Source organism: Mauremys mutica, chromosome 1, assembly GCF_020497125.1.
Source record: "Mauremys mutica isolate MM-2020 ecotype Southern chromosome 1, ASM2049712v1, whole genome shotgun sequence".
Classification (NCBI taxonomy): Eukaryota; Metazoa; Chordata; order Testudines; family Geoemydidae; genus Mauremys; species Mauremys mutica.
The window spans coordinates 84,786,809-84,813,992 of NC_059072.1; the positions used below are offsets into that span (position 1 = coordinate 84,786,809).

At 45.4% G+C, this 27,184-nt stretch overlaps 1 protein-coding gene and 1 long non-coding RNA gene across 3 annotated transcripts in view; one reads left to right on the forward strand and one right to left on the reverse strand.

The window, feature by feature from the left end:
* The window catches only part of CFAP54 (cilia and flagella associated protein 54), a 220,844-nt gene that overhangs the window by 62,919 nt on the left and 130,741 nt on the right, over positions 1-27,184 (forward strand). The window contains exons 18-26 of one of the 2 annotated variants that reach the window (XM_045000813.1): positions 446-590; positions 2,372-2,449; positions 2,563-2,684; positions 14,506-14,676; positions 17,174-17,266; positions 18,188-18,373; positions 19,976-20,118; positions 23,949-24,096; positions 25,784-25,939. In XM_045000813.1, the coding sequence (XP_044856748.1) occupies positions 446-590; positions 2,372-2,449; positions 2,563-2,684; positions 14,506-14,676; positions 17,174-17,266; positions 18,188-18,373; positions 19,976-20,118; positions 23,949-24,096; positions 25,784-25,939 (1,242 nt within the window). Of the gene's footprint in view, positions 1-442; positions 591-2,371; positions 2,450-2,562; positions 2,685-14,505; positions 14,677-17,173; positions 17,267-18,187; positions 18,374-19,975; positions 20,119-23,948; positions 24,097-25,783; positions 25,940-27,184 lie in introns of both variants that reach the window. The other variant, XM_045000816.1, reaches the window with a different exon arrangement.
* LOC123357954 lies at positions 21,198-24,399 on the reverse strand. The gene is made up of 3 exons (XR_006575625.1): positions 24,136-24,399; positions 21,521-21,624; positions 21,198-21,408 (listed from the first exon to the last, which is right to left on the reverse strand). It is a non-coding gene; the product is annotated as an uncharacterized LOC123357954 (long non-coding RNA).

Consider the following 27,184-nt stretch of genomic DNA (forward strand, 5'->3'; position numbering starts at 1 on the left):
TGGCTCATACACATTGTAAAACTCATCATCTCCACCCATCTTACATAAAAGACATGTTGAAAACGATTATTTCCCTGATGTGAACAGCATCTATTATTTCCATAACCTATTGTGGGGTAGTTGACAACAGATACACTATTTCGTTTTTAATGTAGGTAGTTCATTTGAGTGTACTTTTGTGACTTCTGATTGTAAGATTCAGAAATCCTTGTTATATTTCTTACCTGTTTCTGTGTATTATACTTTACTATTGATTTTGCTTTTGACTATTGCAAAGAGAATGAATTTCTGAATATTTGTGATCTATATAGTTATGGCAAATTGCTGAAACTTCCTCAACATACTGAATTAGTAATTTTCTTATTAGTAATTTCAAAATAAATATATTAAAATAGTTTATTTTAAATCAGTATTTGCTTAATTAATGCTTCCTTTTAATCAGAAGAATTCAAATGGCCAAAATCTGAATGCTTCTTCAGCATATGGTGATGATAAGCCAGCCCCAGGAAACAATTTTGTGATGGATTTACACTTGGAGCTTATTCAGGCTCAACACAGAGTTGCTGTGAAACTTCTTAACATGAAGCAAGGTAAGGTTTAATAAAGCTAAGTAACTTTCACAGTTGGATTAATCTGTGCGTTAGTATATTTTTGTAATGTTATTTAAGTAATAAAAGCTTATCAATGCTTGTAAAATGCAGCAAATTTGGGGCAGTTTATATTTCACACACAATCAGAAATAACATGTTGAGATTCATGTCTGTTTATCAAACAATATCCTGCAGTCTTTAATCTGTACTCAGTTACATCAGTGGGAATTAAACCTTAACAAGGACTCCAGGATTTGGCTCCTAGACAGTGAGTTACATGATTTCAATTGTATTGCAAATTGCTGTAATGTCATTAAAAAGAAGGAAGAAGCTCTGTAGATGGATCATCTGTAGTATACACACACACTCTCTCTCTCTCTAGAAAAGTGGATTTGAATAATTTATTTTATACTATTTGTAGTCTCAATTTCTATGCTACCAATTTATCCTTATCTGCTCGATGTTAGCAAGCAATCTGCTCTCCCACTCTGGTATAGAAGGCCCCAAAGAACCACTTTGCTTGGTCCATTTTTTATATTTAAAAGCCACTATAAATCTTGCACTTCAGAATTTCTCATGAAATCCTAGTGTGGTAGGGTACCTCCTTCACCTTGTCGACCTCAGTGTTTCTCCCTTGGACAGTGTAGGGGCCTGGAGTAAATCAGTCTGACTTTGGAGGGGTTTTCTGTTCACTGTGGTTTATTTTTCCTTATTTACATGGTTGGCCGCAGGCTAGGCCCAAGAAGTTCTCTTAAGCAAAATGAGAACAAACCCAAACTCCCAACACAAACAGAAATATTTTCCCCTTTCCCTTCTCTGGGCTGTTACCGTAGGACACTGGCTCCTCTCTTTCACCAGAAGAGGGTTTTTTAAAGGTCACTAGCAGCCCTTAATTGGCCTCAGGTATCTCTAGTTAATCTGAGTCTCTCACACTTATATATATATACACAAACACACACATTCTCATGGGTCACAGTCCCCCAATACAGATTGTCCCCCCACCACACACACAGTCTCACACTCCCCAACACACACTCTGTCACACAGTCCCCCAACACTTAGTTTCTCTCTCTCTCTCTCTCACACACACACACACACACACACACACACACACACACACACACACACACACACACACACACACACACACACTTGTATTATTGTTGTTGTTATTACTTCTTGGTACTTCCTGTCAAAATGCTTGTGGTGAGCCAGGAGTGGCTAGGGGATGCAGGAGGGCCGTGGGCTCTGGCAAGGTGCAGCCCTCATGTGACAGCGCGAAGCCTGCCTTGAGCCACTGCCACTGTCACACATGAAGCTTGGTGTATGTCAGCAATCGGGAGGTTCTGGGGGTCCAGTAGTGGGAGTGGTGGCTGTGCCCCCTCAACACACTGGGGTCAGCAGCGCTGGCTGGGGACTGCCTTCAGTGGAATATAGGGCATCAGTTTAATAATACTGTGTAGGGCCTCATAAATCCTAAAGATGGCCCTGACCACACTCTTATATCTTTCAGGACTGACTTTGTCACACTAGATAACATAAGATCCCTCTTTCCCCATGAGCTAGCAGTGCTCCTAAGGATGGCAGGGATAGGAGGATGGAATATTTTTGCTTGTCAGCTCACTCCAAGAAATGTTGATGATCCAAACAAAAGAACAGAGAGGAGCAGCTATTGTCAGAGTAGGAATTCAGATACAGAACTACCTATAAACCCTCTTACAGTACTCTTCAATAGGGACAACATAATGAGCAAGATGATGAAGTGTTTTCTTTCCATATAGGTGTTCAAATGGATGGCAAAAATCTCAAGTCTACTAAGTCTCCTGGGAAAGATGTAAATTGCCTTCATCTCTTCACAGGTAATAACTATTAATGTATTGATTAAAAAGCTTAATGTATTATTGCTATAAAATATGTAAATATTTAAGAATTCTTATTATATCACTTGTTTAACAATATATTTGTTTTATAGAATCAGATATAATGAATAAAATCAAAAAGAATAAGTTATCCAAAGCTATCTTCCTGATGCAAAAGGCTGTATTGATGTTCCCTAAAGGCTCAGCCAGTTCTTCCCAAAAGCACCTCCTTGAGGTAATATAAATTAACTTTATTGTGAAATTTCTAAAGTACCCTTTAAAATATCAGTTTTTCACATTCCATGTAACTGAGGACTGGATTATTTCTTCTTGCAAAAACACCCAAAAGGAAGGGATCTGGGGAACTTGAAGTCCACATGAAAACCCTGTTGCAGAATTTTCCCTGAAGCATTCCATGAGGTGGGATGGAGGGAGGAATAGAAGGAAAGGGAAAGAAGTGTTTTTGACTCTTGTGGAATGGGCATTTGTTTCATCCCTAAATATCATGGATTGTCTGGAGTACAAGCCCTCCAGGCACAAATCTTGCAGTTCTGAGCCAGCTCTGCAGATCTCCCCAAATCCTTCTTGTCCCAAATGTAGGATTTTCTCCTAAAACTACATTGGATGGAGACTCAAGATGGGATATGTTCAGTCCTGGCCTAGATCAATGACAGGTGTACGTCTTGGTATTTTTCAACTCATGGGGGTGAGTGCATTGCATGCCTGATCCAGAGCCCATTGAAGTCATTGGGAATCTTTCCATTGACTGCAATGGCCTTTGCCCCAATTCCTATCCATTAGAATCCTCTCTTTGTCAGTGAAATAAAGTACTTGTTTCTATCCCTGGAGCAGGAAGATATTGGACTCTAAAACTTGTGACTATACAGTATTAGAAAATATATTTTCTGTCATTTTTAGAAGTTTCTAAAATGTTAGTTATTTTTCTCATCCTTTCAGTCCCAGACAGTTGGATCATGGTAACAAAAACACCTGGCTTTACAGATAAAAGAATACAAAAAGTGGTCCTAATAAGATTTTTAAAACACTCTAGAAATATTTTAAACTATTTTTTCTGTAAAATATGTGGTATATGGCAGAATACAAAATGGGGTGCGGTGATATGAAGATTTACCAGCAATTTGGCCATGAGGACCTATAGTTCCACTACTTTTGAGTAACATGGCCATCCCAAACAAATGCTGGTAAAGAGTTTATTTGGTACCACGCTATTGTATATTCTTTTCTCTTCCTGTGTATCTATCACACACCAAAAAGGTAGGTAAAAAGAATGTTACTTAGATTTGCAAGTTAGGTACTCAAGACTTAGGAATGCAAGAATTAAGTTTGCCTGTGCAATCTCCTAGCTAGCAGAAGGAGAAAGCTAGTGCATGTGGGTGGGTGAGGAAGTGGGCTGGCTGCTGGGGTGTAACAGGGCTATCTATTTCCTGAGCACCCACTCATGGCCAGAGGTGACTGTTTCCCTGCACTCAGTCCAAATGTAATTAAATTACTACCTTTCTAGGGATCCAATGTATTTAGTCTTCTGGGTACACATTGGTCATCCAGGCCCCAACCCCATTCAAAGTCTGTCTTCTCTTAAGTAGGGATTCCCAACCCTCCTTCCCAGAGCTGGGTCCTACCACAGTCACAGGCTTTATTTGGCTGGAGTTCATCCTTCTGGTTCTTACTACTCCACTTTTCTGGTATCAGGGTCTTCCCTGCAGGAGCCTTTCTCACTCCTTTCAGCTTCCTGAACTTTGCCTCTTCACTGTAGCTTTCAGCTGCTCTTTATAGGGGAAACACTAGATCGCTCTCAGGTTGGGCTCATCCTGTAATTAGGGTTGTTTTAGCCTCAGGCTCTCTGGCTCATGGGAAAAGCCACCCTGTTATATGGGGCCATGTGCTGAGATTGGGGGTGGTGGAAGGGAGACTGATCCCTCTCTCTCTCTCATCTTCCTCCTGCCAGTATGGGGTTTACCACAGTGCCACTGGCGCCATGGTGCTGGGCCCACACTCCAAAGGGGCCCCGGTCCAGCCCACTCTTCTCCGCCCCCCGCTCTCTCCTGCGGGGACAGCAGGCAGAAGCTTGGTCCTGCCAGCTCCTGCTGCAGGGCAGGCTTGGCCAGCAGCCAGGTCCCCACTCCCCCGCCTCTTCCCCGGAGCATACCACGTTCTTGCCCCTCCCCCTCCCAGCACTTCTCCCGCCACCGAACAGCTATTTGCCGGTGCAAGGGAGGGGGAAGAGTGGGGCCACAGCATGCTTGCCTCTCAGGGAGGAGGCAGAGAAGAGGCGGGGGCAGGGCCTTGGGGAAGGTGGAATTGGGGCATACCCCCCAGGTCGCTGCCATGACCCGCTCAGGGCAGGGGGCTAGGAGCACCCCCAGCCCTCTGCCCTGACTCCTGCACCCCCCTCACATACACACACACACACACGACCCCAGCCCTGACTCCTGCATCCCCCCCATCCCAACCCCCACCATGAGCACCAAACAGGAGCTCCTGAACACACACCCACATTCCCACCTGCAACTCTTGCACCAAACAGGAGCTACCCCAGGTAAGCGCTCCACACCCCAACCTCCTGCCCCAACCCTGAGGCTCCCTCACCCTAACTCTTGGCCAGACCCTGCACCCCTGTCAGCCATTCTCTGTGCAGACAGCATCACACCTGCCCAGGGCACTGCAACAATCACACACCCTTATCCCACTCCTAGATACTTAAGAAATGCATAGGGGAAACTGAGGCACCCACACAGTATTCAGAGAAAACATTAAGAACATTCCCACTTGTCACAATGGAGGAGGGGCAGCTCAGTGCAGAGAGAGACGAAGAAAATGGGCTAGAACCAGGGAAAAGGTAGGTATGTGCTCTATGTGGGCAGGGGTGGGGGGGATCCTGTTTACCCCCTCCCCAGCCCTGCTGCGCTTGCAGTTTACCCCAGCCCCTCCCTTGCTCCAGGGACCAACCCTAGCTCCCTCCCAGCTGTGCTTTTGCCCCCGGCCCCTGCCTTGTTCCAGTCAGCAGGGACTAATCCTCCCCCCATGCCCCACTGTGCTCATCTTGCCCCTGGCCCCTGCCTCGCTCCAGCTGGGGGACCAATCCTTCCCCCCCACCCCACCATGCCCCACTGTCAGGGTGGATAAAAATCAATGATTTAAAAAAAATCAAAAAATCGTTTTTCTATTTAAATCCGATTTTTTTGTTAAAATGCTTTTTGAGGAAAAAAGCTATCTAAAGATAGTTTTAATTAAGATACATTATATCTCATCATGGAATAGGGATTAAAAAATCTGATTCTATAGTATAAGACAATATATTCATGTAATGTTTAAGAAAAGTTTTGTAAATGAGTTCCAATAGTTCATGGATTAGGGACCCAATCTTATGGGGTTCCACAGGCTTCTCTATAGATTATTTAGGTTAATCTTTCTATTTACCCAATGGGACTCAGTGCTCAGTCTAGAAGATACCATCAGAGATGCTTAGTTTTGCAGTTCTCAAACTGTGGATTTGTGTCTCCAGAAGTAACATGCTTGTTAAAAGCAAAAATGTTTTTAAATAAATAAATAATGTTTAGAGGTGAGAAATAACAGACCTCAACTCTATTGTCCCTCTGCAAATTTGTGTACACAGAGTCAATCCTTTACCTCTCTAGAAGTGCAAAGTTTCAAAAAGTTCAATGAATAGAAGATTGTTGGGGGTGGAATAGATCTGGACAAGGAGAAGAAGTCTGGAGATAAATGTGAGAAGCGAGGGACATATGTTTTTTTGTTAAAATATTATGTTTGCTATTGAAGAAAAAAAATCCAGAATACGTAACATTGTTGTTTTAGTTAAATAAAACAATTTAAATGTCTGTCTGGTGATGTTCTCCTCCTAATACAGCATGGCAAGAAAATCCTTCAAATATTAATGATTAACCTGTTGAATTGGAGATAGTTCACCTCCCAATGACATCCTAAATATCTGCTCAATTACCTTTGGTAAATGAAATAACCAAAAATAATTCATTTTCTGATATAGCTGTAAAACTCACCTGAAAAGTTTTCAAAATAAATCACTGTTTAAAAATGTATAGTGTGTACCTTCTAAAAATGAAACCTACATCTATCTGTGAGTTGTGAAGAATATATATTAAGGTTATAACAACCAACAAGAATGCACTTTTATGTAGAAAACCATGATTAAATCGAGTCTTCCTGACTAGGAATTCTTCATGATTTAAATCAAATCCACCCTGCCCGCTGTGCTCTTTCCCCTGGTCCCTTCATTCCCCAGGGGGGCCCACAAATGTGTTTGGTGCCAGGCCCACAAAAAATTAATCCAGCAGCAATGTGGTCCTCGATGCACACATTTGCTGCTCATTACACTATAACCCAGCATGCTAAAGATGGTGCAGCCTTCAGCAGAGCAGTGCTCCAGTCTGTCATTCCATAACTCCAGCCCCACCTCCAAGGCAGGACTTGGTATTCACCTATCTGGAATCAATATGAGCAAGCACGCGAAGAAGAAAATATGGTTACTCACCTTCTCGTAGCTGTTGTTTCTTCTTCGAGTGATTGCTCCTATGCATTCAATTTAGGTGTGCGCGCCGCGCATGCACGGCTCTCCGGAACATTTTTACCCTAGCAACTCCGGCGGGCCGGCTGGGCGCCCCCTGGAGTGGCGCCGCTATGACGCTGGATATATACCCCAGCCGGCCCGTCCGCTCCTCAGTTCCTTCTTACCGCCCGTGACGGCCAGTTGGAACAGTGGAGTGCTCCCTTACCTCCACAGCCCTAGCGTTTCTCCATCTCTTCTTTTGTATATAGTTCATTACTTAGTTAGTGTAGTTGTATAGTTAGTCAAGTTTAGTAGTTATTAGTGTAAGTAGGGAATTAGAGGGGTTAGCCCTCTTCTTCCACTCCCGGTGCGGGCTTATGCCCGGGGCACCGGGATTCAAGCCCTGCGCGGCTTGCCAGCGGCACATGCCGGTGAGTGATCCACACGACTCCTGCCTTCGCTGCCTCGGGGAGTCACACAGGACTGACAAGTGCCCGATCTGCGTGGCCTTCAAGCCCCGAACAAGGAAGGAGCGGGACTCTCGCCTCAAGCAACTGCTAATGGAGGCTTCGCTCCAGCCTCCGGCGCCAACTCCACCGGCGCCGAAGCCTTCCTCGGCGAGCAGCGCACCGGCAGCACCGAGCCGCTCCGGTGCCGAAGCCCCTTGACACCCGGCACCGACGTCCTGGCACCGCTCCCTCTCCCCAGGAAGGAAGCATAAGGCACCGAAGACGGCCTCTGCAAAGCGTCCGCAGAGACTGTTAGCCCAGCCGCCTCCGACAAAAACGGTTCAGGCTGAGGCAGTGCACGGACAGTGCACGGTGCCGTCGACTCCGGCGCCGCAAGGGCCGTCGAGTCCGGCACCACCCAGCTCCCCGGTACCCACCGAGGATGAGCTGCGGATCCCGTCCACGCCTGAGGCGTTTGCGACGGCGAGGGAGCTAATCGAGCTCGCGGAAGCTCAAAGCCTCCGGCCCCCGGCACCGCTGGTGCGGGCCCTTAAGTCAGTGGGCAAACCGCTGATGATGCGGCCTCCTTCCCCTGACGAGCGAGACGGTCGGCGTTCCAGGATTCGGTCTCGATCCCGGTCCCACTCTCGGACACGGTCACTGCCGCGCCGATCCTGATCCGGAAGATGATCGACCTCGCGACGCTGTTCCCCGTCTCAGCACCGGTCGCAGTCCCGGCACCGCTCTCAATCGCGATACCGGTCGTACTCCCGGCAACGGTCCCGCTCCCGGTCACCCAGTCACCGGCACCGCAAGAGGTCCAGTTCCAAAGACTGCTTTCGGCACCGAGACTCCCGGAGCCACTCCCGACGCCGCCGCTCGCGGTCGAGGTCGAGCTCCAGGCACCGTCGATCGACCTCCCGGCACCGCCGGTCGACCTCCCGGCACCGCCGGTCGAGCTCCCGACGCCGCCGGTCGAGCTCCCGGTGCCGTCGGTCGAGCTCCCGGCACCACGCCACACGCAGGTCCCGCTCCCCGATTAGGTCACGCGATGACCGACACCGACCTTCGACACCGGCTAGACACTTGACGCCGGCATCGGTCGCACACCCGGGGATCGCCTCAGCTCCTCCCTGGCCCTCTCGTGAGCCCTCCATCGCTTCCCCTGAGGGCAGTGCAGTGGACTTCAGGGCAGAGTCGCAAGGTCGGGACCATGGACCCCAACACTGGGGATATTGGGTTCCCTGGGCCCAACATGAATGAGGGCCCCCCCTTCCGCCGAGGCAGGCGGGTACGGAGCGTTCGGTGCCGGAGGCCACAGTCAGCAGGCCCCCCCCCGTCTCCAACGGGAAAGACCAACTCGCCTCAAGGCCTGGCGGTGGGGCAGGAGGCCGTGGCGGCTGATCGCCCAAGGGCAGAGCAGACATCTGACGAGGTGCTGCCAGGCCACTCCTCGTCCTCCTCACCCGATGAGGCGGTGGCGGGGGCAACACCATCCGAACCCCCGCCTATTGACCTAAAGGCACACCAGGACCTTCTCCACCGTGTGGCAAAGGCTATTAACCTGCCCATTGAGGAGGTCAAAGCTCAAAGATGACCCAGTAACTGATGTCGTGGGAGCGGAGGCCCCCGTGAGAGTGGCACTGCCCTTTATCCGCACGATACAGCGGAATAATGCTACAATCTGGCAGTCGCCTTCCTCAGTCCCCCCCACGGCGCGAGGGGTGGAGAGGAAATATTCCGTCCCGCCCAAAGGGTACGAGTACTTGTACGTGCACCCAACCCCGGACTCTCTGGTGGTCCAATCGGTGAACGACCGGGAGAGGCACGGACAGCCGGCCGCTGCGCCAAAATCTAAGGAGTCGCGGCGCATGGACCTGTTGGGGCGAAAGATTTATTCAGCGGGTGGCCTTCAGCTCCGCATAGCGAATCAAATGGCGCTCCTTTCCCGGTACACTTTTAACATCTTGGGGTGCCTCGGTAAATTTTCAGAGCTGACCCCGCAAGACTCCCGCAGGGAATTCTCGGCGCTCCTGGACGAGGGCAGGACGGCCTCCCGGACCTTAATTCGAGCAGCCTTGGACTCCGCTGACTCAGGAGCCAGAACTATGGCTTCCAGGATAACCATGCGGCGCATTGCGTGGCTGCAATCCTCCACCTTGCCGCCGGAGGTACAATACACCCTCCAGGACCTCCCCTTTGATACACAGGGTCTCTTCTCAGAGAAGACGGACTCGAGAATTCAGACCCTGAAGGATGGGAGGATTGCTATTCGAACTTTGGGCATGCACACGCCGGCCACCCAGAGACGGCCGTTCGGGCAGCAGCCCTACCGACCCTTCACCTAAGCCAGGTCTAGGCCATTTAACAATCGCCGGACAGCCCCCTACCGCCGCAGGCCGTCGGGGGGTAGGCGTAACCAGAACCAAGGCCCCTCCAAAGCCCCTCAAGCCCCAAAACCGGCCTTTTGATGGGACGCCCGAGGACGGCCCGCCACTCTCCCCCCAGGATCCATCCCTATTATTTTCAAATCGCCTTTCCCGCTTCCTCCAGGCGTGGTGCTCTATAACATCGGACAGCTGGGTCCTCAACACGGTCCAGCACGGCTACCGCCTGCAGTTTGTTTCGTCCCCTCCCTCCCACCCACCTTCCCCGTCCCTCTTCAGGGACCCCTCTCACGAGCAAGTCCTCTTACAAGAGGTCCAGTCTCTGTTGAGCGTGGGTGCCATAGAGGAGGTGCCTCGCAGCAGGCGGAGCAGGGGATTCTATTCCAGATACTTTCTCATCCCCAAGACCAAAGGAGGCCTTCGTCCCATCTTAGACCTCCGGGAGCTCAACAGACACCTGTGCAAGCTCAGGTTTCGTATGGTGACCTTGGGGACCATTATTCCTTCCTTGGATCCGGGAGACTGGTTTGCCGCCCTCGACATGAAGGATGCATACTTTCATGTGGCGATTTACGCCCCCCACAGACGCTACCTGCGCTTCGTGGTCAACGAAGCTCACTACCAGTTTGCGGTACTACCCTTCGGCCTCTCCACCGCACCGAGAGTGTTCACCAAGTGTATGGCGGTCGTGGCCGCAGCCCTCCGCCGTCGTCGGATACATGTGTACCCGTATCTCGACGACTGGCTGATTCGCGGTCGGTCCCAAGAACTGGTGGCAGCTCAGGTGACCAAAATACTGTATCTCTTCCCTTCACTAGGCCTGCTCATCAATGCCGAGAAGTCCAGCTTAATTCCAGCACAAAGGGTGGAGTTCATAGGAGCGGTCCTCGACTCCAATTTAGCCAGAGCCTCCCTCCCTCGTCCTCGGCACGAGACGATGGTCTCGCTCATACGGGCACTGCAGGCCTTCCCTACAACGACGGTGCGATCCTGCCTGCGCCTACTGGGTCACATGGCAGCGTGCACGTTTGTGACCGCGCACGCAAGGCTGCGACTTCGCCCGTTCCAAATGGCATCGGTGTACCGCCCCCATCGCGACCCCATAGACATGGTGGTGACAGTTACAAAGCCCACTCTCCAGACGCTCACCTGGTGGCTGGATCCGGGGATTGTCTGCGCAGGGGTCCCGTTCCGCCCTCCTCGCCCGTCTGTCACCCTGACCACAGACGCCTCGGCGCTGGGATGGGGTGCTCACATAGGAGACCTGCATACCCAGGGTCTCTGGTCAGCTCGGGAGCTCTCCCTCCACATCAACGTCCGGGAGCTGAGAGCGATCCGCTTGGCGTGCCTCGCCTTTCGGGCCCACCTACAGGACCGCTGTGTAGCGGTGTACACAGACAACACCACAGCCATGTTCTATGTGAACAAGCAGGGCGGAGCCCGATCCTCCCCGCTTTGCAAGGAAGCGATGCTCCTATGGGATCTTTGCGTGACCCACTCGATTCGCCTAGAAGCGTTTTTTCTGCCGGGGGTGCAGAACACGTTGGCCGACCATCTCAGCAGGTCCTTCGCCTCCCACGAGTGGTCCCTTCGCCCAGATGTGGCTTACACAATCTTCCAGAGGTGGGGGTTTCCCCAGATAGACCTGTTTGCCTCCAGGGCCAACAGGAAGTGCCACAGGTTCTGCTCGTACCAGGGTCAAGCTCCGGGCTCCCTCTCAGATGCGTTCCTCCTGCCATGGACGGATCCCCTCCTCTACGCGTTCCCCCCATTTCCGCTCGTACACCGGGTGTTACTCAAGCTTCGGAGGGACAGGGCCCGCGTAATACTCGTCGCTCCGGCCTGGCCGAGGCAGCACTGGTACACCCTGCTGCTCGAGTTGTCAGTTCGGGATCCCATTCCCCTTCCCTTATGGCCGGACCTCATCACTCAGGACCTCGGCAGGCTTTGTCACCCGAACCTGCAGTCGCTGCATCTTACAGCTTGGTTCCTGAGTGGTTGACCAACGCAGAAAGGGGTTGTTCGTTGCCGGTGCAACAAGTACTGCTCGAAAGTAGGAAGCCTTCGACGCGGTCTACCTACCTCGCGAAGTGGAAACGCTTCGCGATTTGGTGTGACCAACGAGGTCTTAATCCATTCTTGGTCCCCATCCCGACCATCCTCGACTACCTTTGGTACCTGAAAGGTCAAGGTCTCGCGATCTCTTCCCTGAAGGTGCACCTGGCGGCTCTGGCGGCCTTTCGGCCCGCCATAGGCGGCCGGTCCGTCTTCTCTAACCCGATGGTTGCCCGCTTCCTTAAAGGTCTAGACCGTCTGTACCCGCCGGTACGTCATCCTACTCCAACTTGGGATTTGAACCTGGTTCTGGCTCAGATGATGAGACCACCCTTCGAGCCCCTGGCCACGTGCTCTCTGCTTCATCTCACCTGGAAGACGGCCTTCCTCGTGGCGATCACATCCGCCAGACGAGTCTCGGAACTCCGCACCCTGACGGCCGGTCCCCCGTATACCGTCTTCCATGGGGACAAGGTGCAGCTTCGACCGCACCCGGCCTTCCTCCCCAAGGTGGTGTCGGCCTTCCACCTCAACCAAGAGATCTTCCTCCCGGTCTTCTTCCCGAAGCCGCACGCCTCACCTCGTGAGCAGCAGCTCCACACTCTGGACGTCCGCAGGGCCCTCGCTTTTTACATCGACCGGACGAAGCCCTTCCGGCATTCGACCCAGCTATTTGTGGCGATTGCCGATCGCATGAAAGGCGAGCCAGTCTCCTCGCAGCGGATTTCATCCTGGGTGACGTCATGTATACGAACGTGCTACGAGCTTGCTCGCGTCCCCCCATGCCGACTCACCGCACACTCGACGAGGGCACATGCCTCGTTGGCCGCCTTCCTGGCCCATGTCCCCATCCAGGACATCTGTAGAGCGGCCACCTGGTCTTCTGTACACACCTTCGCTTCCCACTACGCGTTGGTGCAGCAGTCTCGAGACGATGCAGCCTTCGGCTCAGCAGTCCTACACTCGGCCACGTCTCACTCCGACCCCACCGCCTAGGTAAGGCTTGGGAATCACCTAAATGGAATGCATAGGAGCAATCACTCGAAGAAGAAAAGATGGTTACTCACCGTAGTAACTGTTGTTCTTCGAGATGTGTTGCTCCTATCCATTCCAGACCCGCCCTCCTTCCCCACTGTCGGAGTAGCCGGCAAGAAGGAACTGAGGAGCGGACGGGCCGGCTGGGGTATATATCCAGCGCCATAGCGGCGCCACTCCAGGGGGCGCCCAGCCGGCCCGCCGGAGTTGCTAGGGTAAAAATGTTCCGGAGAGCCGTGCACGCGCGGCGCGCACACCTAAATGGAATGGATAGGAGCAACACATCTCGAAGAACAACAGTTACTACGGTGAGTAACCGTCTTTTTTCGAGCTGTGTTGCTCATATCCATTCCAAACCCACCCACCTTCCCCTCTGTTGGAGTAGCTGGCAAGAAGGAACTGAGGAGATGCAGGGTTGGCAGGGTCATATTTGAGCGCCATGAAGGCGTGACTCCATGGGGCTTCACAGCTGACCCGACGGGTGCTGCTAGGGGAAAAAATTTCCGATGACTTTGTACACGATGCACGCACACCTAACTGGAATGGATATGAGCAACACATCTCGAAGAACAACAGTTACGAGAAGGTGAGTAACCATTTAAAAAAACACAACCCTACTATTGAATTTCCAAGACCTACTCCTTTTATCCTAACTGTGCCTCCATGTTGCTGTAAGGAAGATGAAAAATCCCACAGCACATCTGCCACTTTGGCCCAATGGGAAAAAATCCTTCCTAATCCCCAAACAGGCGCTAGGTTAGACCTGCAACATCCTTAAAACACAGCTTCTGTATTACATCTACAGGGAGGGAGGGTGAAGCAGCGAAAGTGGACAAAAGGCCCCCAAAACCCAAGAAGAGGTTTAAATTAATGGAGAAAAAGGGAAAGCAGGGCAGTCAGCTCTCAACCACCCTCCCTCCCCACTTCCTGGCCAATGGGAAGCAGAGGACCCATGGAAGAGGAGGAGGGGCTCAGTCCTGCATTCTCATGCATGTTCTCTTCCACTCTCTCATCTTTTTTCTGAGCTATTTCACTGCCAGTCCTATCAGTATCCCACTCAGGGAGATAAAGTGAGGAACAGGGGGCAACAACCTAAGCTTCCTTTCCAACCATGGCTGTTCCTAAAGTTTCCCTCCAGAAGCTTCTCCGAGTTAGCTCTCCACTTCTCTCAGAGAGCAGGACTTTGATCCCTTTTATGTCTTGACCGGAGCTAACAAGAGTTGCCTACCAGCATTAATTTTAATCAGCACCAATAGTAATTACTCACATCTTTCTCTACTGTTATAACACCTGAGTTTGGGTGATCCATCAAAGAGCCCTGCATTCCTGTTGTTGTATATTGTGAAATTCAGTTTAGCACAGAGGGTTTACACAATGTCCCATTCACCACTTACAGCTCTCTAATCCTAAACCCAGGTTATAACGAATGCATGGGGCACTATGCGGGGCCTCAGCATTGTGGAGCACTTTATCATACTATAATATTCATTTTGGAGATATTTTGCAAATATAAAATGTGTTTTGATTTTTCTTTTCTGTTTGGTTTTTCACCTTGATTTTCTCTTCTATTCATATTTTTCATCATAGGAAACATTAGCTTTAATTCAGAAGGTTGAAGCCGAACAAAATGCATTGTGCTCCAATCTGAAACAAGCTATGACTAGCAAGAAAAACAGAATCCCCCCTCCTCCTCTATTGCTTTCCAGATCACATTGCTCCATGACATTTAAACCAGCCCCATTCACCTCAGATGTTCAGGTAATACTCTTCATAATGACTCCATAAGAAAGATGTGAAACTATAAGTGGCAGTGAAGAAAGTTGCTTCAGCAATACCATATTTATCGCAGTGCTCTTTATCGTTCTTAGGTAGATTATGTTGTTTTAACTGAATACATTCTAAATTCTCATCCTTGTGAGTCACTGGTGACTCACTGTTGTGACCTTCACATTTACCTGCAACATTTCTTTTCCTGTGGTCTGTTCTCTTCTGTTACTGCTATATATCATCCGTTTATGCTACCTGTCAAAGACTAATCCTTCTGCTAAACAGACACTATGCACACTTCAATTTGGTGTACAAAATAGCCACTATCTGTAGTTTTCTCAAGAGATGAATTTTAATAGTAAATCTTTTCAAACATGTTCATGTTGTATATAGAAATGGTGAAGACTCAATTTCTGTTCAGAGTTATAAACAAAATTCTGGAAATAGTGTTTTCAGACTGTATAATTGACTGAATTGAAACCTTGAATTCACTATGGGACAATATCTTTCCATTTATGCCCTAAATAATATTTTTTAAAAGTTTTAAATCTAGTTAAAGTGTCCAATATTTAACATTTTGTAGTTGGTATGGGTATTTATTCCACTTTGTTTAATATATGGCATAGTAAATTTTTAACAGATCTTATAGGGTGTTCACCACTAGATGGTGCAATATGTTTATTTTTTTTTATCCTTTGTTCAAGAACAGATCTTTTCCAGGAGCCCTTTTTTCTCCCTGAAAGTACATGTATATGTTAAATTGACATCAGAGAGATTTTAAAAAAAATCTTTCTTAATTAAAATTACATACTCTCCTAAATTACATTTAAATAAAGGTGCATAAATTTCTTGCAGTGAAAGTCAAAACAACTCCAAATATATTCCCTTATTAATTAAAAAATGGTTTCATTCCATGAAAAAAACCCTGCCATATTTCACTATATATTTGTTTGTTTGAAAATGAACCGATTGTTTAATGATAATTAGTGAATTGTTAAGTCAAAAATACAAATTATAAGAACAGGTAAAATTATATCTATTGAGAATTTTAGTTTGGTGTGTTCAAGATTGTGCATATTTACAATGAAGATGTAGCCACTCATTTTGTTGGATTTTGTAAAGAAAGGTGCAACATAACCTAAAACAAAAGGTACATTCTTGTGTGAAACTTTAAAGGAAACTGTCACCAGTTGAATAAAGCTGTAATATTAAGAGACAGGTTCTGATACTCATGTCAAGTAGCATCTTACTTTACAAGTGGAATAATTGATTTCAGTGTGACCATGCATGAACTATTCAGCAGGAGTAAGGGTATCAGAATCTTGCCCTAAATTATTGTGAGTTTGACTATTTAGTACTGATATATTGAGTCATGTTCTTTCTTAAGTTCTATTATTTGTTTTTACAAAATAACATAGTGTCTCAAAATGTAGAGAAACAAAATAAGTCTGAGTCATGCCAATATAATTACATGATGTTTAGATTATGGATTTGAATTCGGTCTTATCTGTGGTCTATTCATAGGCCTACTGTATGTAAACTGAGGTGATCCATTTCTTAGTGGACAATGTCTTTATCCAGTAGAGCACTTAACCACAAGCTTAATTTTAAGGATGTAAATAACTGTATTGAAGTTAATGGGCCCATTTCAACCTCTGTTAAAGTCAATGTGAGTTTTTATATAGACTTCAGTGGGCTTTGGATAAGGTCCAGTCCTCACATGCTCACTTGTCTAAGTACTTTGCTGGGTCGGGGCCCAGGTGTCCACATATTAAAACCAACATCACAAATGGCACCTTTATTGGCAGTTTAATCAAAGGACTGAATGAGTGGGCATGAAAAGCTAACTCTTTGACCTATAGAGATGGTCCCCTTGGGTCATGTTTGAGCCTCATTGGAGATACAGTAGAGCAGCAGCGTACGTATTTTGCTATGTCTATACTTTGAGCTAAGGAGTCTGATTCCCCTGCTTGCATACACATACTCCTGTTAGCTCTTATCAAGCTAGCACGAATATAAATAACAGTACAGCCACAGTAGCATTGGAGTAGCAGCAGAGACACAGCTTAACCATGCCAAGTACATACCCATCGGTGTCAGGTGGGTTTGTATGTGGCACAGCTAAGTCAAGCCTCTGCTGTCACTGCCCATGCTGTTGCAGCTACACTACTAGTGCTTGCGCTAGCTCTCATTTAGCTAGTGCGAGTATGTGTGTATCAGCAGGGGAATCACACCACTTGCTTGTAGAGTAGACATAGCCTTAGTCACTGTGTCTTTTTGTACCTGCTTTCTGACTAAACTGTGGAATCATTTTCTAGTTCCATTAATCTAACAACTTTCATAATAACTACATTCACTTTAAAGCCCTTATTCTTATTCAGAAAATGTCATACATTCTTCATTAGACAATATTGCTTCTCACAGTAAATTTTAATAAATTTGAGATGATAGTAGATATCAAATATTTAAGTTGTCTTTTTCTCAAAAGGTTTCATGGTACAGTATTTTGGGCTGCGTAGCAGCAGGAAGCAATTTAAAAGTAAGATTAAATAATCATCATCTTCCAAATGCAGGAGAAGAGGTAAGACCAAGATAAAACCTGTGCAAGTCATTCTCCCTCACTGAATGACTCGCTGTAGAGCTTTCACTGGAGTATGTATCTATCACCTTCCCCCTTCCTCATCTATATCTAATCAGCTAGTTGGCCAAATCTTTGGTATACTTTTGATCTTTATTTCAAGTGTTTTAAGTTCTGCAGGTCTTAAGACACTCTACCTTCAACTCTTTTGGAATAATTAGTAGAATGCTTCCGAGATGGTTACATTAGAGTCCCTTTTTACTATAGTTGTTTTCTTAAAGGAAGTCTCTACAAAGTAAAGAATAAAACAGATGAAAGTGTAACATTTGTTTACAGTTTCTGCCACTAGCCGCTTACAAGAATATAGAAATAGAAAAAGAGAAATTTAAAACAGATTTGAGAAACTTTTATTAAGTAAAAATAGAGATGGAGCTATATTTCCATTTTTAAAGGATATTACCTTAGATTTATTTTCACCCCACTCTTGGAGATTTGAAGGTGTCATTCCTCTGTAGCTGTCACATTCAAACATGAAGGTCTCTATACTCTTTGGGAGAGAGAACTTGAACTCTTTTAGGCTGTATACTTAGCTCTTCTCTGTGTACTCAGCCACTCTCCAGAAGGGCCTAAGACTTTTTTCTTTCTGCTTTCAAGAAAGGAAGCTTGTAGATTATCTGCTTTACCAATCTCTCCAAGTACACTATCATAATCTGATCATAACATTCCGACACTTGCCTTGGAAATTTCACATATTTTATAGGCTAAGTACATTCCTTGATCAGTGAATTTGATGGGTTGTAACCTTGATTATATGAAAGAAGTGATTAATAAAGAAACAAAAGGTCTTACAATAAAGGTTTACTGTATTTTGTTTACTTTTTTGTTATATGCAATGCACATAATTAGAAATATTTTTGTTAACAGATACCAGCTGATGGAAAAAGCCTTTTGGAAATAAAAGGCTTAGATCCCAATGAAAAGTACATATTTGCAGTTGCAGCATATTCCTCGGATGGAAAGCTTATTGGTGATGCCATTGGGGAAACAACTAAACCAATCCTTGCTTATCCACCACTTTCTGCTACTACTGCTCGAGCATACCTGACTCAGGTAGATTGGATTTTTAATGAATAGATTAATGTTTTTAATTTGGTTCGAGATTTGTTTCTGTCCCTGTGAATGGTGGTTCCAAACATTATTTTAGACAGGTTCCAAGACAAAATTTCAGGACTTGCCTACAAACATAATTAGGACAAATCACAACTTTAAAACAACAAATGACAGACTTTAGCACTCTTACTAATTCTGACTTAAAAAATGATGTGGGACCATCTTAAGGAGGAAGATGTTTTTGGACTAGGTCTCTTGTCCTTTTCTTTCGTTTTTCTATGTCGGTCACTTCCTGTTTAATCTCTTTTTAGTCTCTTGTGTTTTTTTTCTTAGCATCCTCCTCTTTCCTTTTGCTTTTTGGGGTTCAGGCTTTTAGCAGGAGATCATCCTCATAGAGCTGGTGCAACCATTTAGGCGACCTAGGCGATTGCCTAGGGCACTAGGATTTGGGGGGCGGCATTTTTCTTCGGCATTTAGGCAGAGGGAGCTGGGGCAGGGGAGTGCAGGGAGGGCCGCCTGCAGCAAGTAAGGGGAGGGGCGGCACGCAGGGGAACTCCCCGCCCCAGCTCACCCCTGCCCCGCCTCCTCCCCGAGCATGCTGATTGGCGCCGCAAGCCTGGGAGGCAGGAGAAGTGAAGCAGCGACGGCGTGCTCGGGGTGCTCATGCTTCTGCGCGGAGCAGGGGTGAGCTGGGGCGGAGGGGCCTCAGGGCGGAGGGTGGGGGATGGGGAGCTGCCGCAGGGCGAGCGCCACAGGGCTGAAGGGGGGAGCTGCTGTGGGGGTGGGGAGGCGCCTCAGGGCGGAGGTTCGGGGACGGGGACGGCCCTGCATCCTCATGGGACTCTCTGAGGATTGGGGATTAAAGATTTGATTAAACTTTCCAGGAGCCAAATCCAACCCCTCCAAAGGAGAAACCAGCAATGGGTTTCAGGGTTTCAGGAAAACTCTGTGAGGCACCTTCGTTATACTTCTTATAAATTGTCTCATCAACAAGGAGGAATATGAGGGAGCTGTACATTGGACAAAGGGTGAAACCTTCCAGCCCTGTTGATTTTGGAAAGCTGTGAGAAAGATTACCCTAGATCTGTAGAGGCAGGCAAGAGCTGTGCACATGAATGGCTGCCCGTTTGTGTGGCTCCATTTGCATCCACTCATCCGTGGCAATGTGGCTGATGCAGTAGTAGCAATCGTAGAGGAAACCCAAAAGGAGTTAGTACAGCTACGCAAACTGTAGTAACACCTGGGATGATTTCCACACAGGGGAATGACCAAGGCCTTATTCCACCCTTTCTGATGCTAGTGCTGAAACTCAAGTCCTACAAATTCTAGCAGAATCAAATGGATGTTATATTTATTTTACTCAGATATGGTTCTGATAGTATTCTCACAAATGTTATAAACTTCCATGAAATGTAGGAAGGGGACAGCATTACAAGAGTTAAAACCTTCTTATTACTGTAGTCAGAATTGACTTGGTATGGCTATGTAAACAACAAGGAAAGTCAACAGCTTTATTTGAATGAACACGTTCATAACGATAATACTTGCTAACAACTTTTAGTATAAAAATCATGTTATTTCAAAACTATGCTTTTCTTATAGATTGCCTATCAGACAGATAACTATACATTAGCCAAAAAAGCATTTTCACCACTGTGGGACTATTTTGTCTTGCCTCCTTCAACACCATCTGCTGATCCAGCAGTTATTTCTGCAAGCAACAATTTGACTATATCTCAGAACAGGTAATTGGCAAAAATGATTTTTAAATAGCAGTCAGCTGTAAATGTGTACAATTTTATTTTGTAGAGTAACAAGCTGTGAAATTGTGCTGATATTCCTAGCATGAAAGATGCTCTAAAAATAAATCACGATTGTTAACTTTGTCATACAAAAATATATAGCATCATGAAATTAGCACAGAGTTTTCATCATAAATAGTATCTCTAGTATTTGCATGTTTTTCCTTTGTAAGGGTGTTTTCTCAGTCAAGACAGGTTAAATTTTTAGGAAATGTTCATTAATTTTGTTTGTCTCATTCTCTGATGCCAAGCACGAGGAACCTGGATCTAGACTTCTAGAGGTATGAATAAGGCTAAGATTTTGTCATGGATATTTTTAGTAAAAGTCAGGGGGCTTTATTGCCTGTGACCTGTCCATGACTTTTACTAAAAAATCCATGATAAAATGGGAAGGGGCTGGGCAGCTGCAGGAGTGGCTGGGAGCTCTGGGGCATCCAGCACCTGTGGGGGCTTAGAGATGCAGGGTCCCCCTGCCCTCTCCCTGGCAGCAAGGAGCTGCGGGGATCTCCCTCCCACCACTACGGTGGGAAGCTGCGGGGGTCCCCCTGCTCCTCGCAGTGGCTGGGGAGCTGTGGAGTATTCCTGCTGCCCACGGAGGCTTGGAGCTTGGGGGCCCGCCAGGGCTGAAGTCATGGAGGTCTTTGGAAGTCACCAATTCTGTGACCTCCATGACAAAATCGTAGCCTTAGGTATGAGCACCTACAATTCCAATTGAAATTAATGGGAGCAACAGGGGCTCAAGAAATGCTGAAAGCCAAGTCTCTGGTGTCAAATGGGGCACTCAAAATGAGTGGATATTTGCAAATTGTTTTTGATTAATTAAAAAATCTGCTAATATATTTTTAATGTACTAAGATATTTTAGAAGTAATCCTTTAAAAATTATGCTACCTAAAAATAAATAAAATTCCAACTATATAATTGTGATAAAGGAAAACACGGAAATAAGTATTTTAAGGTTTTCATAATTACAAAAGTTTTAACTCAACAGTCCATTAAAACACCATAGGTCACAAAAGCAAGCAAACCTGTAATGAAAAGATAAGCGGAAAAGACACGTTGCATTTTGATGTATAAAGTAATATACAAAAAAGAAATCAATATGCAATCAAATGTATGTTGACTGTTGATAGATGAACGAACATTTATCCAAAACATCTAGTATACATCCTCATCTTCTTTTAACTGAGCTTCTTTTTGACATTATTGCGTTAACTGGAAAACTTTGGCATCACTATTGAAATAAAATATTCATAAGTTTCAGTTTTGCCAGAAACAACCCAGAACATTAAAAGCCTAATGACAAGAATTCAGAGCATAGAGGTTATTAAGAAAAATAAAAATACCTTTTTCTAAAAACATATATTGCTCTTCCTTCTTCATACTGTAATCATAATACATTCCCACTTTCATAGCAAGACGAGAGTCACTGTACTATTGTAGTTGTTTCCTATAAAGGAGACAATGCTATAAATTAGGGAAATTAGAAAGGTATACAAAATATTATTTGAAAAAATAATTGGGGGTCACACATGGCAAGACTCCTTCCTTTCCAAAGATTCCAGAGTATCTAGTAGTCTCATATTAATACATATTATAAAGTCTTTCGTAAGCTTATTTTTGTGAAGTACAAAGCATTATTTAATTTAAATCCTTGTTACAGATTTTGGGACCTGAACAGGCCCATAGTGCTCTCATTTTGCACTGTTTTTTCATTATCTTTTTTCTAAATCTTACTTATTTTTTCCTAAACACTTAATGTTTTTTTGTTCCAAATCTAATAACTTTGGTGAAACTTTATCCAACTTTGAGTTATATGAATCAGCTGTAGAGTGTAGGTTTTGAATACCTGGTCAAATGCTTTCTAGATATTTGCTTCTCCCTCAGTTCCAGCTCCAGCTCCAATTTAAATTAATAGAAATTCACTCATTGATTTAAATGACTATAGGGTCCATCCCTTAAATCTTAAAGTCAGCCTGTTTCAATTTGTTTAGCCTTAGATCTCTGATTGGCTAATTCAACTATATTAAAAGCAGTAATGACTAGTGGAGACTGCAGAAGGGGCTGAAAGGAAAGAAAAACACCCAAGCCTTGCACCATTAATTCCCGTTGACATCAGGTAAAGTCAGCTATGTGAACAAGTCTACAGACCCTTCTTTTCTTTATTTTCATCCTTCTTATAGGGCAGTGGTTCTAAACCTTTCCAGACTACTGTATCCCTTTCAGGAGTCTGATTTGTCTTGTGTACCCCCAAGTTTCACCTCACTTAAAAACTGCTTGCTTACAAAATCAGACATAAAAATACAGACGTGTTACAGCGCACTGTTACTGAAAAAGTGCTTATGTTCTCATCTTTACCATATAATTATAAAATGAATCAAGTGGACTATAAATATTGTACTGTATAGGATATAGAGCAGCATAAACAAGTCATTGTCTGTATGAAATTTTAGTTTGTGTTGAATCTGCTAGGGCTTTTTATGTAGCCTGTTGTAAAACTTAGCAAATATCCAGATGAGTTGATGTACCCCCTGAAAGACCCGTGTGTACCCCTAGGGGTACACATACCCCTGGTTTAGAACCACTGTTATAGGAGACATAATCAGTGAAGGAAAGCATAGAATTTACTCTTTACAGCATAAAAATGCCGGTTAGAAGCTATCAGGCTAAGGATTTAAAAAAGAAGAAATCCTCTGGAAAAAACACAAAAATACCGTATTGAGAATTTTGCCCCAAAACATCAACAAGAAAAAGGAAAATACTCAATTAACTCTTTCGTGTAGGAACAGTGGTTTCATTGTGCATGTATGTACAATGGCTAGCACAGTGGGCCCCAATCCCTGAATAGAGCCTTTAGGCAAGGGGTGGGCAGACTATGGCCCACGGGCCACATCCAGCCCACCAGCCAATTTAATCTGGCCCTCAAACTCCTGCTGGTGAGTGGGGTCTGGCTTGCCCCACTCCTGCACTCCAGCATGGAGCACCCTCCTACACCCAATTCCTCATCCCCAGCCCCACCTCAGAGCCTGCACCTCCAGTCAGAGCCCTCTCCCCCTGCACTCCAACCCCCTTCCCCAGCCCAGAGCCGCCTCCTGACCCTGAACTCCTCTTTTCTGGCTCCACCCCATAGCCCGCACCCCCAACCAGAGCTCTCAGCCCCAATTTTGTGAGCATTCATGGCCTGCCATACAATTTCCATACCCAGATGTGGCCTTCGGACCAAAAAGTTTGCCCACTCCTGCTTTAGGCGCTACCACAACACAAAATAATAATAATAAACAGCCGTAGAATAAGAAACCAATTAAAAAGTAAATAGCCTGTTACATCCTTGAAATAACATCCAAGTTGTCAAAAGATGACAATACAGTAGGAGACTTTTCTCTCCTAGTCCAATGCTGACATCCCTGGTCAGCGTTAAGTGAAATTAATCTCCATTTGCATCATCATCAGCTGTATTAATCCTTTTGATTTATGATGTTATAATTAGAATTTGTATTTTCACAAATTATGCAGTTTATACACCTCTACCTCGATATAATGCTGTCCTCGGGAGCCAAAAAAATCTTACCGCGTTATAGGTGAAACCGAGTTATATTGAACTTGCTTTGATCCGCCAGAGCGCGCAGCCCGCCCACCCCAGAGTGCTGCTTTACTGCATTATATCTGGATTCGTATTATATCAGGTCGCATTATATCGGGGTAGAGGTGTACGTGGTATGTCTATATCGTAATTATGTACTTTTAACATTATTTTGCCTTTTTTCTATTTCGTAGATTATGTCTTGATGCTGTATCTCAGACTTCTCCAATCCTCTTGCACCTCTTTCTTAGGAGCATTTTTATTATTAATGAGATTAATGTTAAGGAAGGAGCCCTCTTCTGTGATTCCATTTGTTCCAAAGAGATACTGTACAATGGACAAGTATGTTTGGCTTAAAACTAATGTTGGGTTTGAGCTTACCTTTTTGATTTGACCAGTTGCATCTCAAAATTCCCCGGGTATATTTTACAATGTATTAACTGTAACTGTAGTGTATCTCATTCTTCATTAGCATGGTATCCATCAAAGTACAATCTTCTGTGTTTTTAAGGTCTGTTAACATTTGCTGATATTTTTGTATCTTTGGTAAAAGGGCTGTTTCTAGATCAATTATTCTGTCATTTAGGGGCAAAGCACATTGAAGCCAATGGAAGGACTTCCATTGACTGCAGTGGGGTCTGGATCAAGTCCTAAAAAAGAGGCAAAAATCATTTTTAATTTTGTGCTACTTTGATGTCGCTAGAATTTTTTCTTTATAAATGTTTTTGTGACTTGACCTGTATTTTTTCTTTAATATTAAACTTGTAATAGGATACCTTTGGCATACTAGCCTGAGTTCTTTCTTGCCTCTCTTACTCCCAAAAAGAGTGATATCATATTTCTTGAAGATAGCAATGCAAAGATATATCAACTCAACTTTCACTCCATTTCTGTGCCAGGTCCCATTGCACTTCTTTTGTCTAAGGACCCAATCCTGTAGCTCCTACTCATGGGAGGCATATCAACAGAGGTGAAAGTAACTTAAAGGACTTACTGGTACGCCAGAGTCCTGAGCAAGGGGTGGGGCCTCAACCGGAAGAAGCGGGGCCTTTAAATCCCAGGCCCTTTAAATTGAGATTTAAAGGGCCCAGGGCTCTGGCTGTGGTAGCAGCTGCTGGGAGCCATGGGCCCTTTAAATCACCGCTGGAGCACCATGGTAGTGGTAGCTGTGGAGGCGGCCGGAAGCTCCAGGGCTCGGGCGGCAATTTAAAGGGCCCGTGGCTCCTCTGAGGTAGCTCAGGCAGCAGGGGTTGGACTTTGGGCCCTTTAAATCACTGACAGAGCCCCGGGGCTCTGGCAGCAATTTAAAGGGTCTGGGGCTCCAGCCGTCGCTACCGCAGCAGAGCCCCGGGCCCTTTAAATCCCCGACGAAGCCCCAGGGGCTCCCAGCTGCTGTTGCTCCGGCAGCAGGGCTCTGGTGGTGATTTAAAGGGCCCGGGGCTCTGGCCACTGCCAGGAGTCCCAGGCCCTTTAAATTGCTGGCCTGGGGAAGCTGCCCCCTGCCGGTATGGTCGGTGGTGTACTGGCTCTTCCCGGTATGCCGTACCGTACCGGCTTACTTTCACCTCTGCATATCAATGACTTCACTGGACCTGCACACACAAGCAAGAACTGCAGAACTGGGACCTAAAATGTCAGGTCAAGAAATGACTTGATACCTTCCCATCAATTAAATGTGAGAGATTAGCATGTGAAATTTCTGCTTTGCTAAGTTTTTTTTGCTTTTTGGTGCCATAGCCTCTTTCCTTGCTCAGTAAAAAAGCAACTGAGGTTGAGTCCCAAGCTTTGTAGGCTTATAGTCAAAGGATACAATTAGTTCAAAATCACAGTCTGTCTTTGGAGTCATGAACAATGCTACTTTCCCTTATATACTTCTAGCAGGGATCACTGTAATGCTTATTCCAAATTCAGACATCTAGCAATTATACTGCTGCTTAAGACACAAAATATCTTTCTTCTTCCATCCTCTGAGATAAGTAATTTAAATAACAGAATTTACATCTGAATAAAAATGTTTGTTCATTTACAGGTTGCTAGACTAGCTGAATGTGAGAGAATGGTAGTGGCGATTGAACTCAGTAATTGGTTAAATGACGCAAATTATGCCCTGCAATCTGTTGTTCAATGTTATGGTCTCCTTGCTCCAATCATCTATCACAAGATTGCTTCAGTGCCAGTAGTTCAGGTAAGAATATTTAAAAGAGACGCAGCTTGCATACAAATCTTCTGAATTTAAAAATTAATATATAATGAAGTAGACAGAAGGTGAACCAAACTTGTTGGATGTGTTTTCTTAGGAGCTTATTGAGAGCAAAATTTGTAATGCTTTTGATAACTTCACAACAAACAAGGTATTTATTCTGTGCATGTCAAATACTGTCAGGCTTAAAATCCATGAATCTAGATTCTTTTCTCAGATATTCTAGTGTAAATTCAGAGTAATTCCATTGAGCTCATTGGGTACTATGGTGGATTTAAACCACTGGGCCATAACCTCTAACTATATTCCATTTACAAACAGTAGTGTTGAGGGAAACAAGAGAGTATTTGCCAGTTTTTTGAGTGCTTGACTCTGATATCCTAGTCATCATCTCTCTTTAAGCTAGAACTTTGTCCCATGGTGTCTTGATAATTCACTTTCTGTTTTCAATGGAGAGAGGTTTTCTTTTAAAAACAAAGCTCCTTTCTAAAAGTAAGCATCTTCCAAATGAAAACTGAATGACTACTTGAGCCCCTTACCTCCATTTCTGTGTTTGGCATAAAACTATTTAGTTTTCTCAAGGATTCAGTTAAACATATTGTTGGCAGCAAAGACTCTCTAACTCGTGATCAAGAAATAAAAGCAAAACTAGATTCCAGTTTATGGTTAGACTGAGCTAAATAACTTAAAACAGCTAGCATAATTGTTGTGTTAAAACCAGAGCGGGGATGAGAGCCACTGGGAAAAGGCAGAGGGATTCTGTTCACATACTGTATCTGTCTAATGATAATGTCTCAGTTGGGTAGTCATTGGCAGTGATATCATACAAAATGCACAACCAGCCTATTGAAACATGGCTTCCATGTTCAGATCCTTATTCTAATGGACAGCAATTTAGTAATATGCACTTTTCATATCTGTTAAACAAGGGCGGGGGGAATCCATCTCTTATGTTTAGAGCTGACTGGAAAACAAAAATAATTACGTGAAAATTTGTTTTTCCTTTAAATTTCTGACCAGCTCAAAACAATTTGCTACAGATCTATCTCTGAGTATGTTATCTCATACTACATCATAAATTATTTTATTTCTGACTAATTAAAACAGCAAAAATACCTATAATGTATCTATAACTTTTATATCTATTACCTTAGGCAGAGTTTGAGTGAAAGTTTGGTCACATTTACTATTGGTTTCAATGGGGCTAGGATCTCTGTATTCAGTAAACTA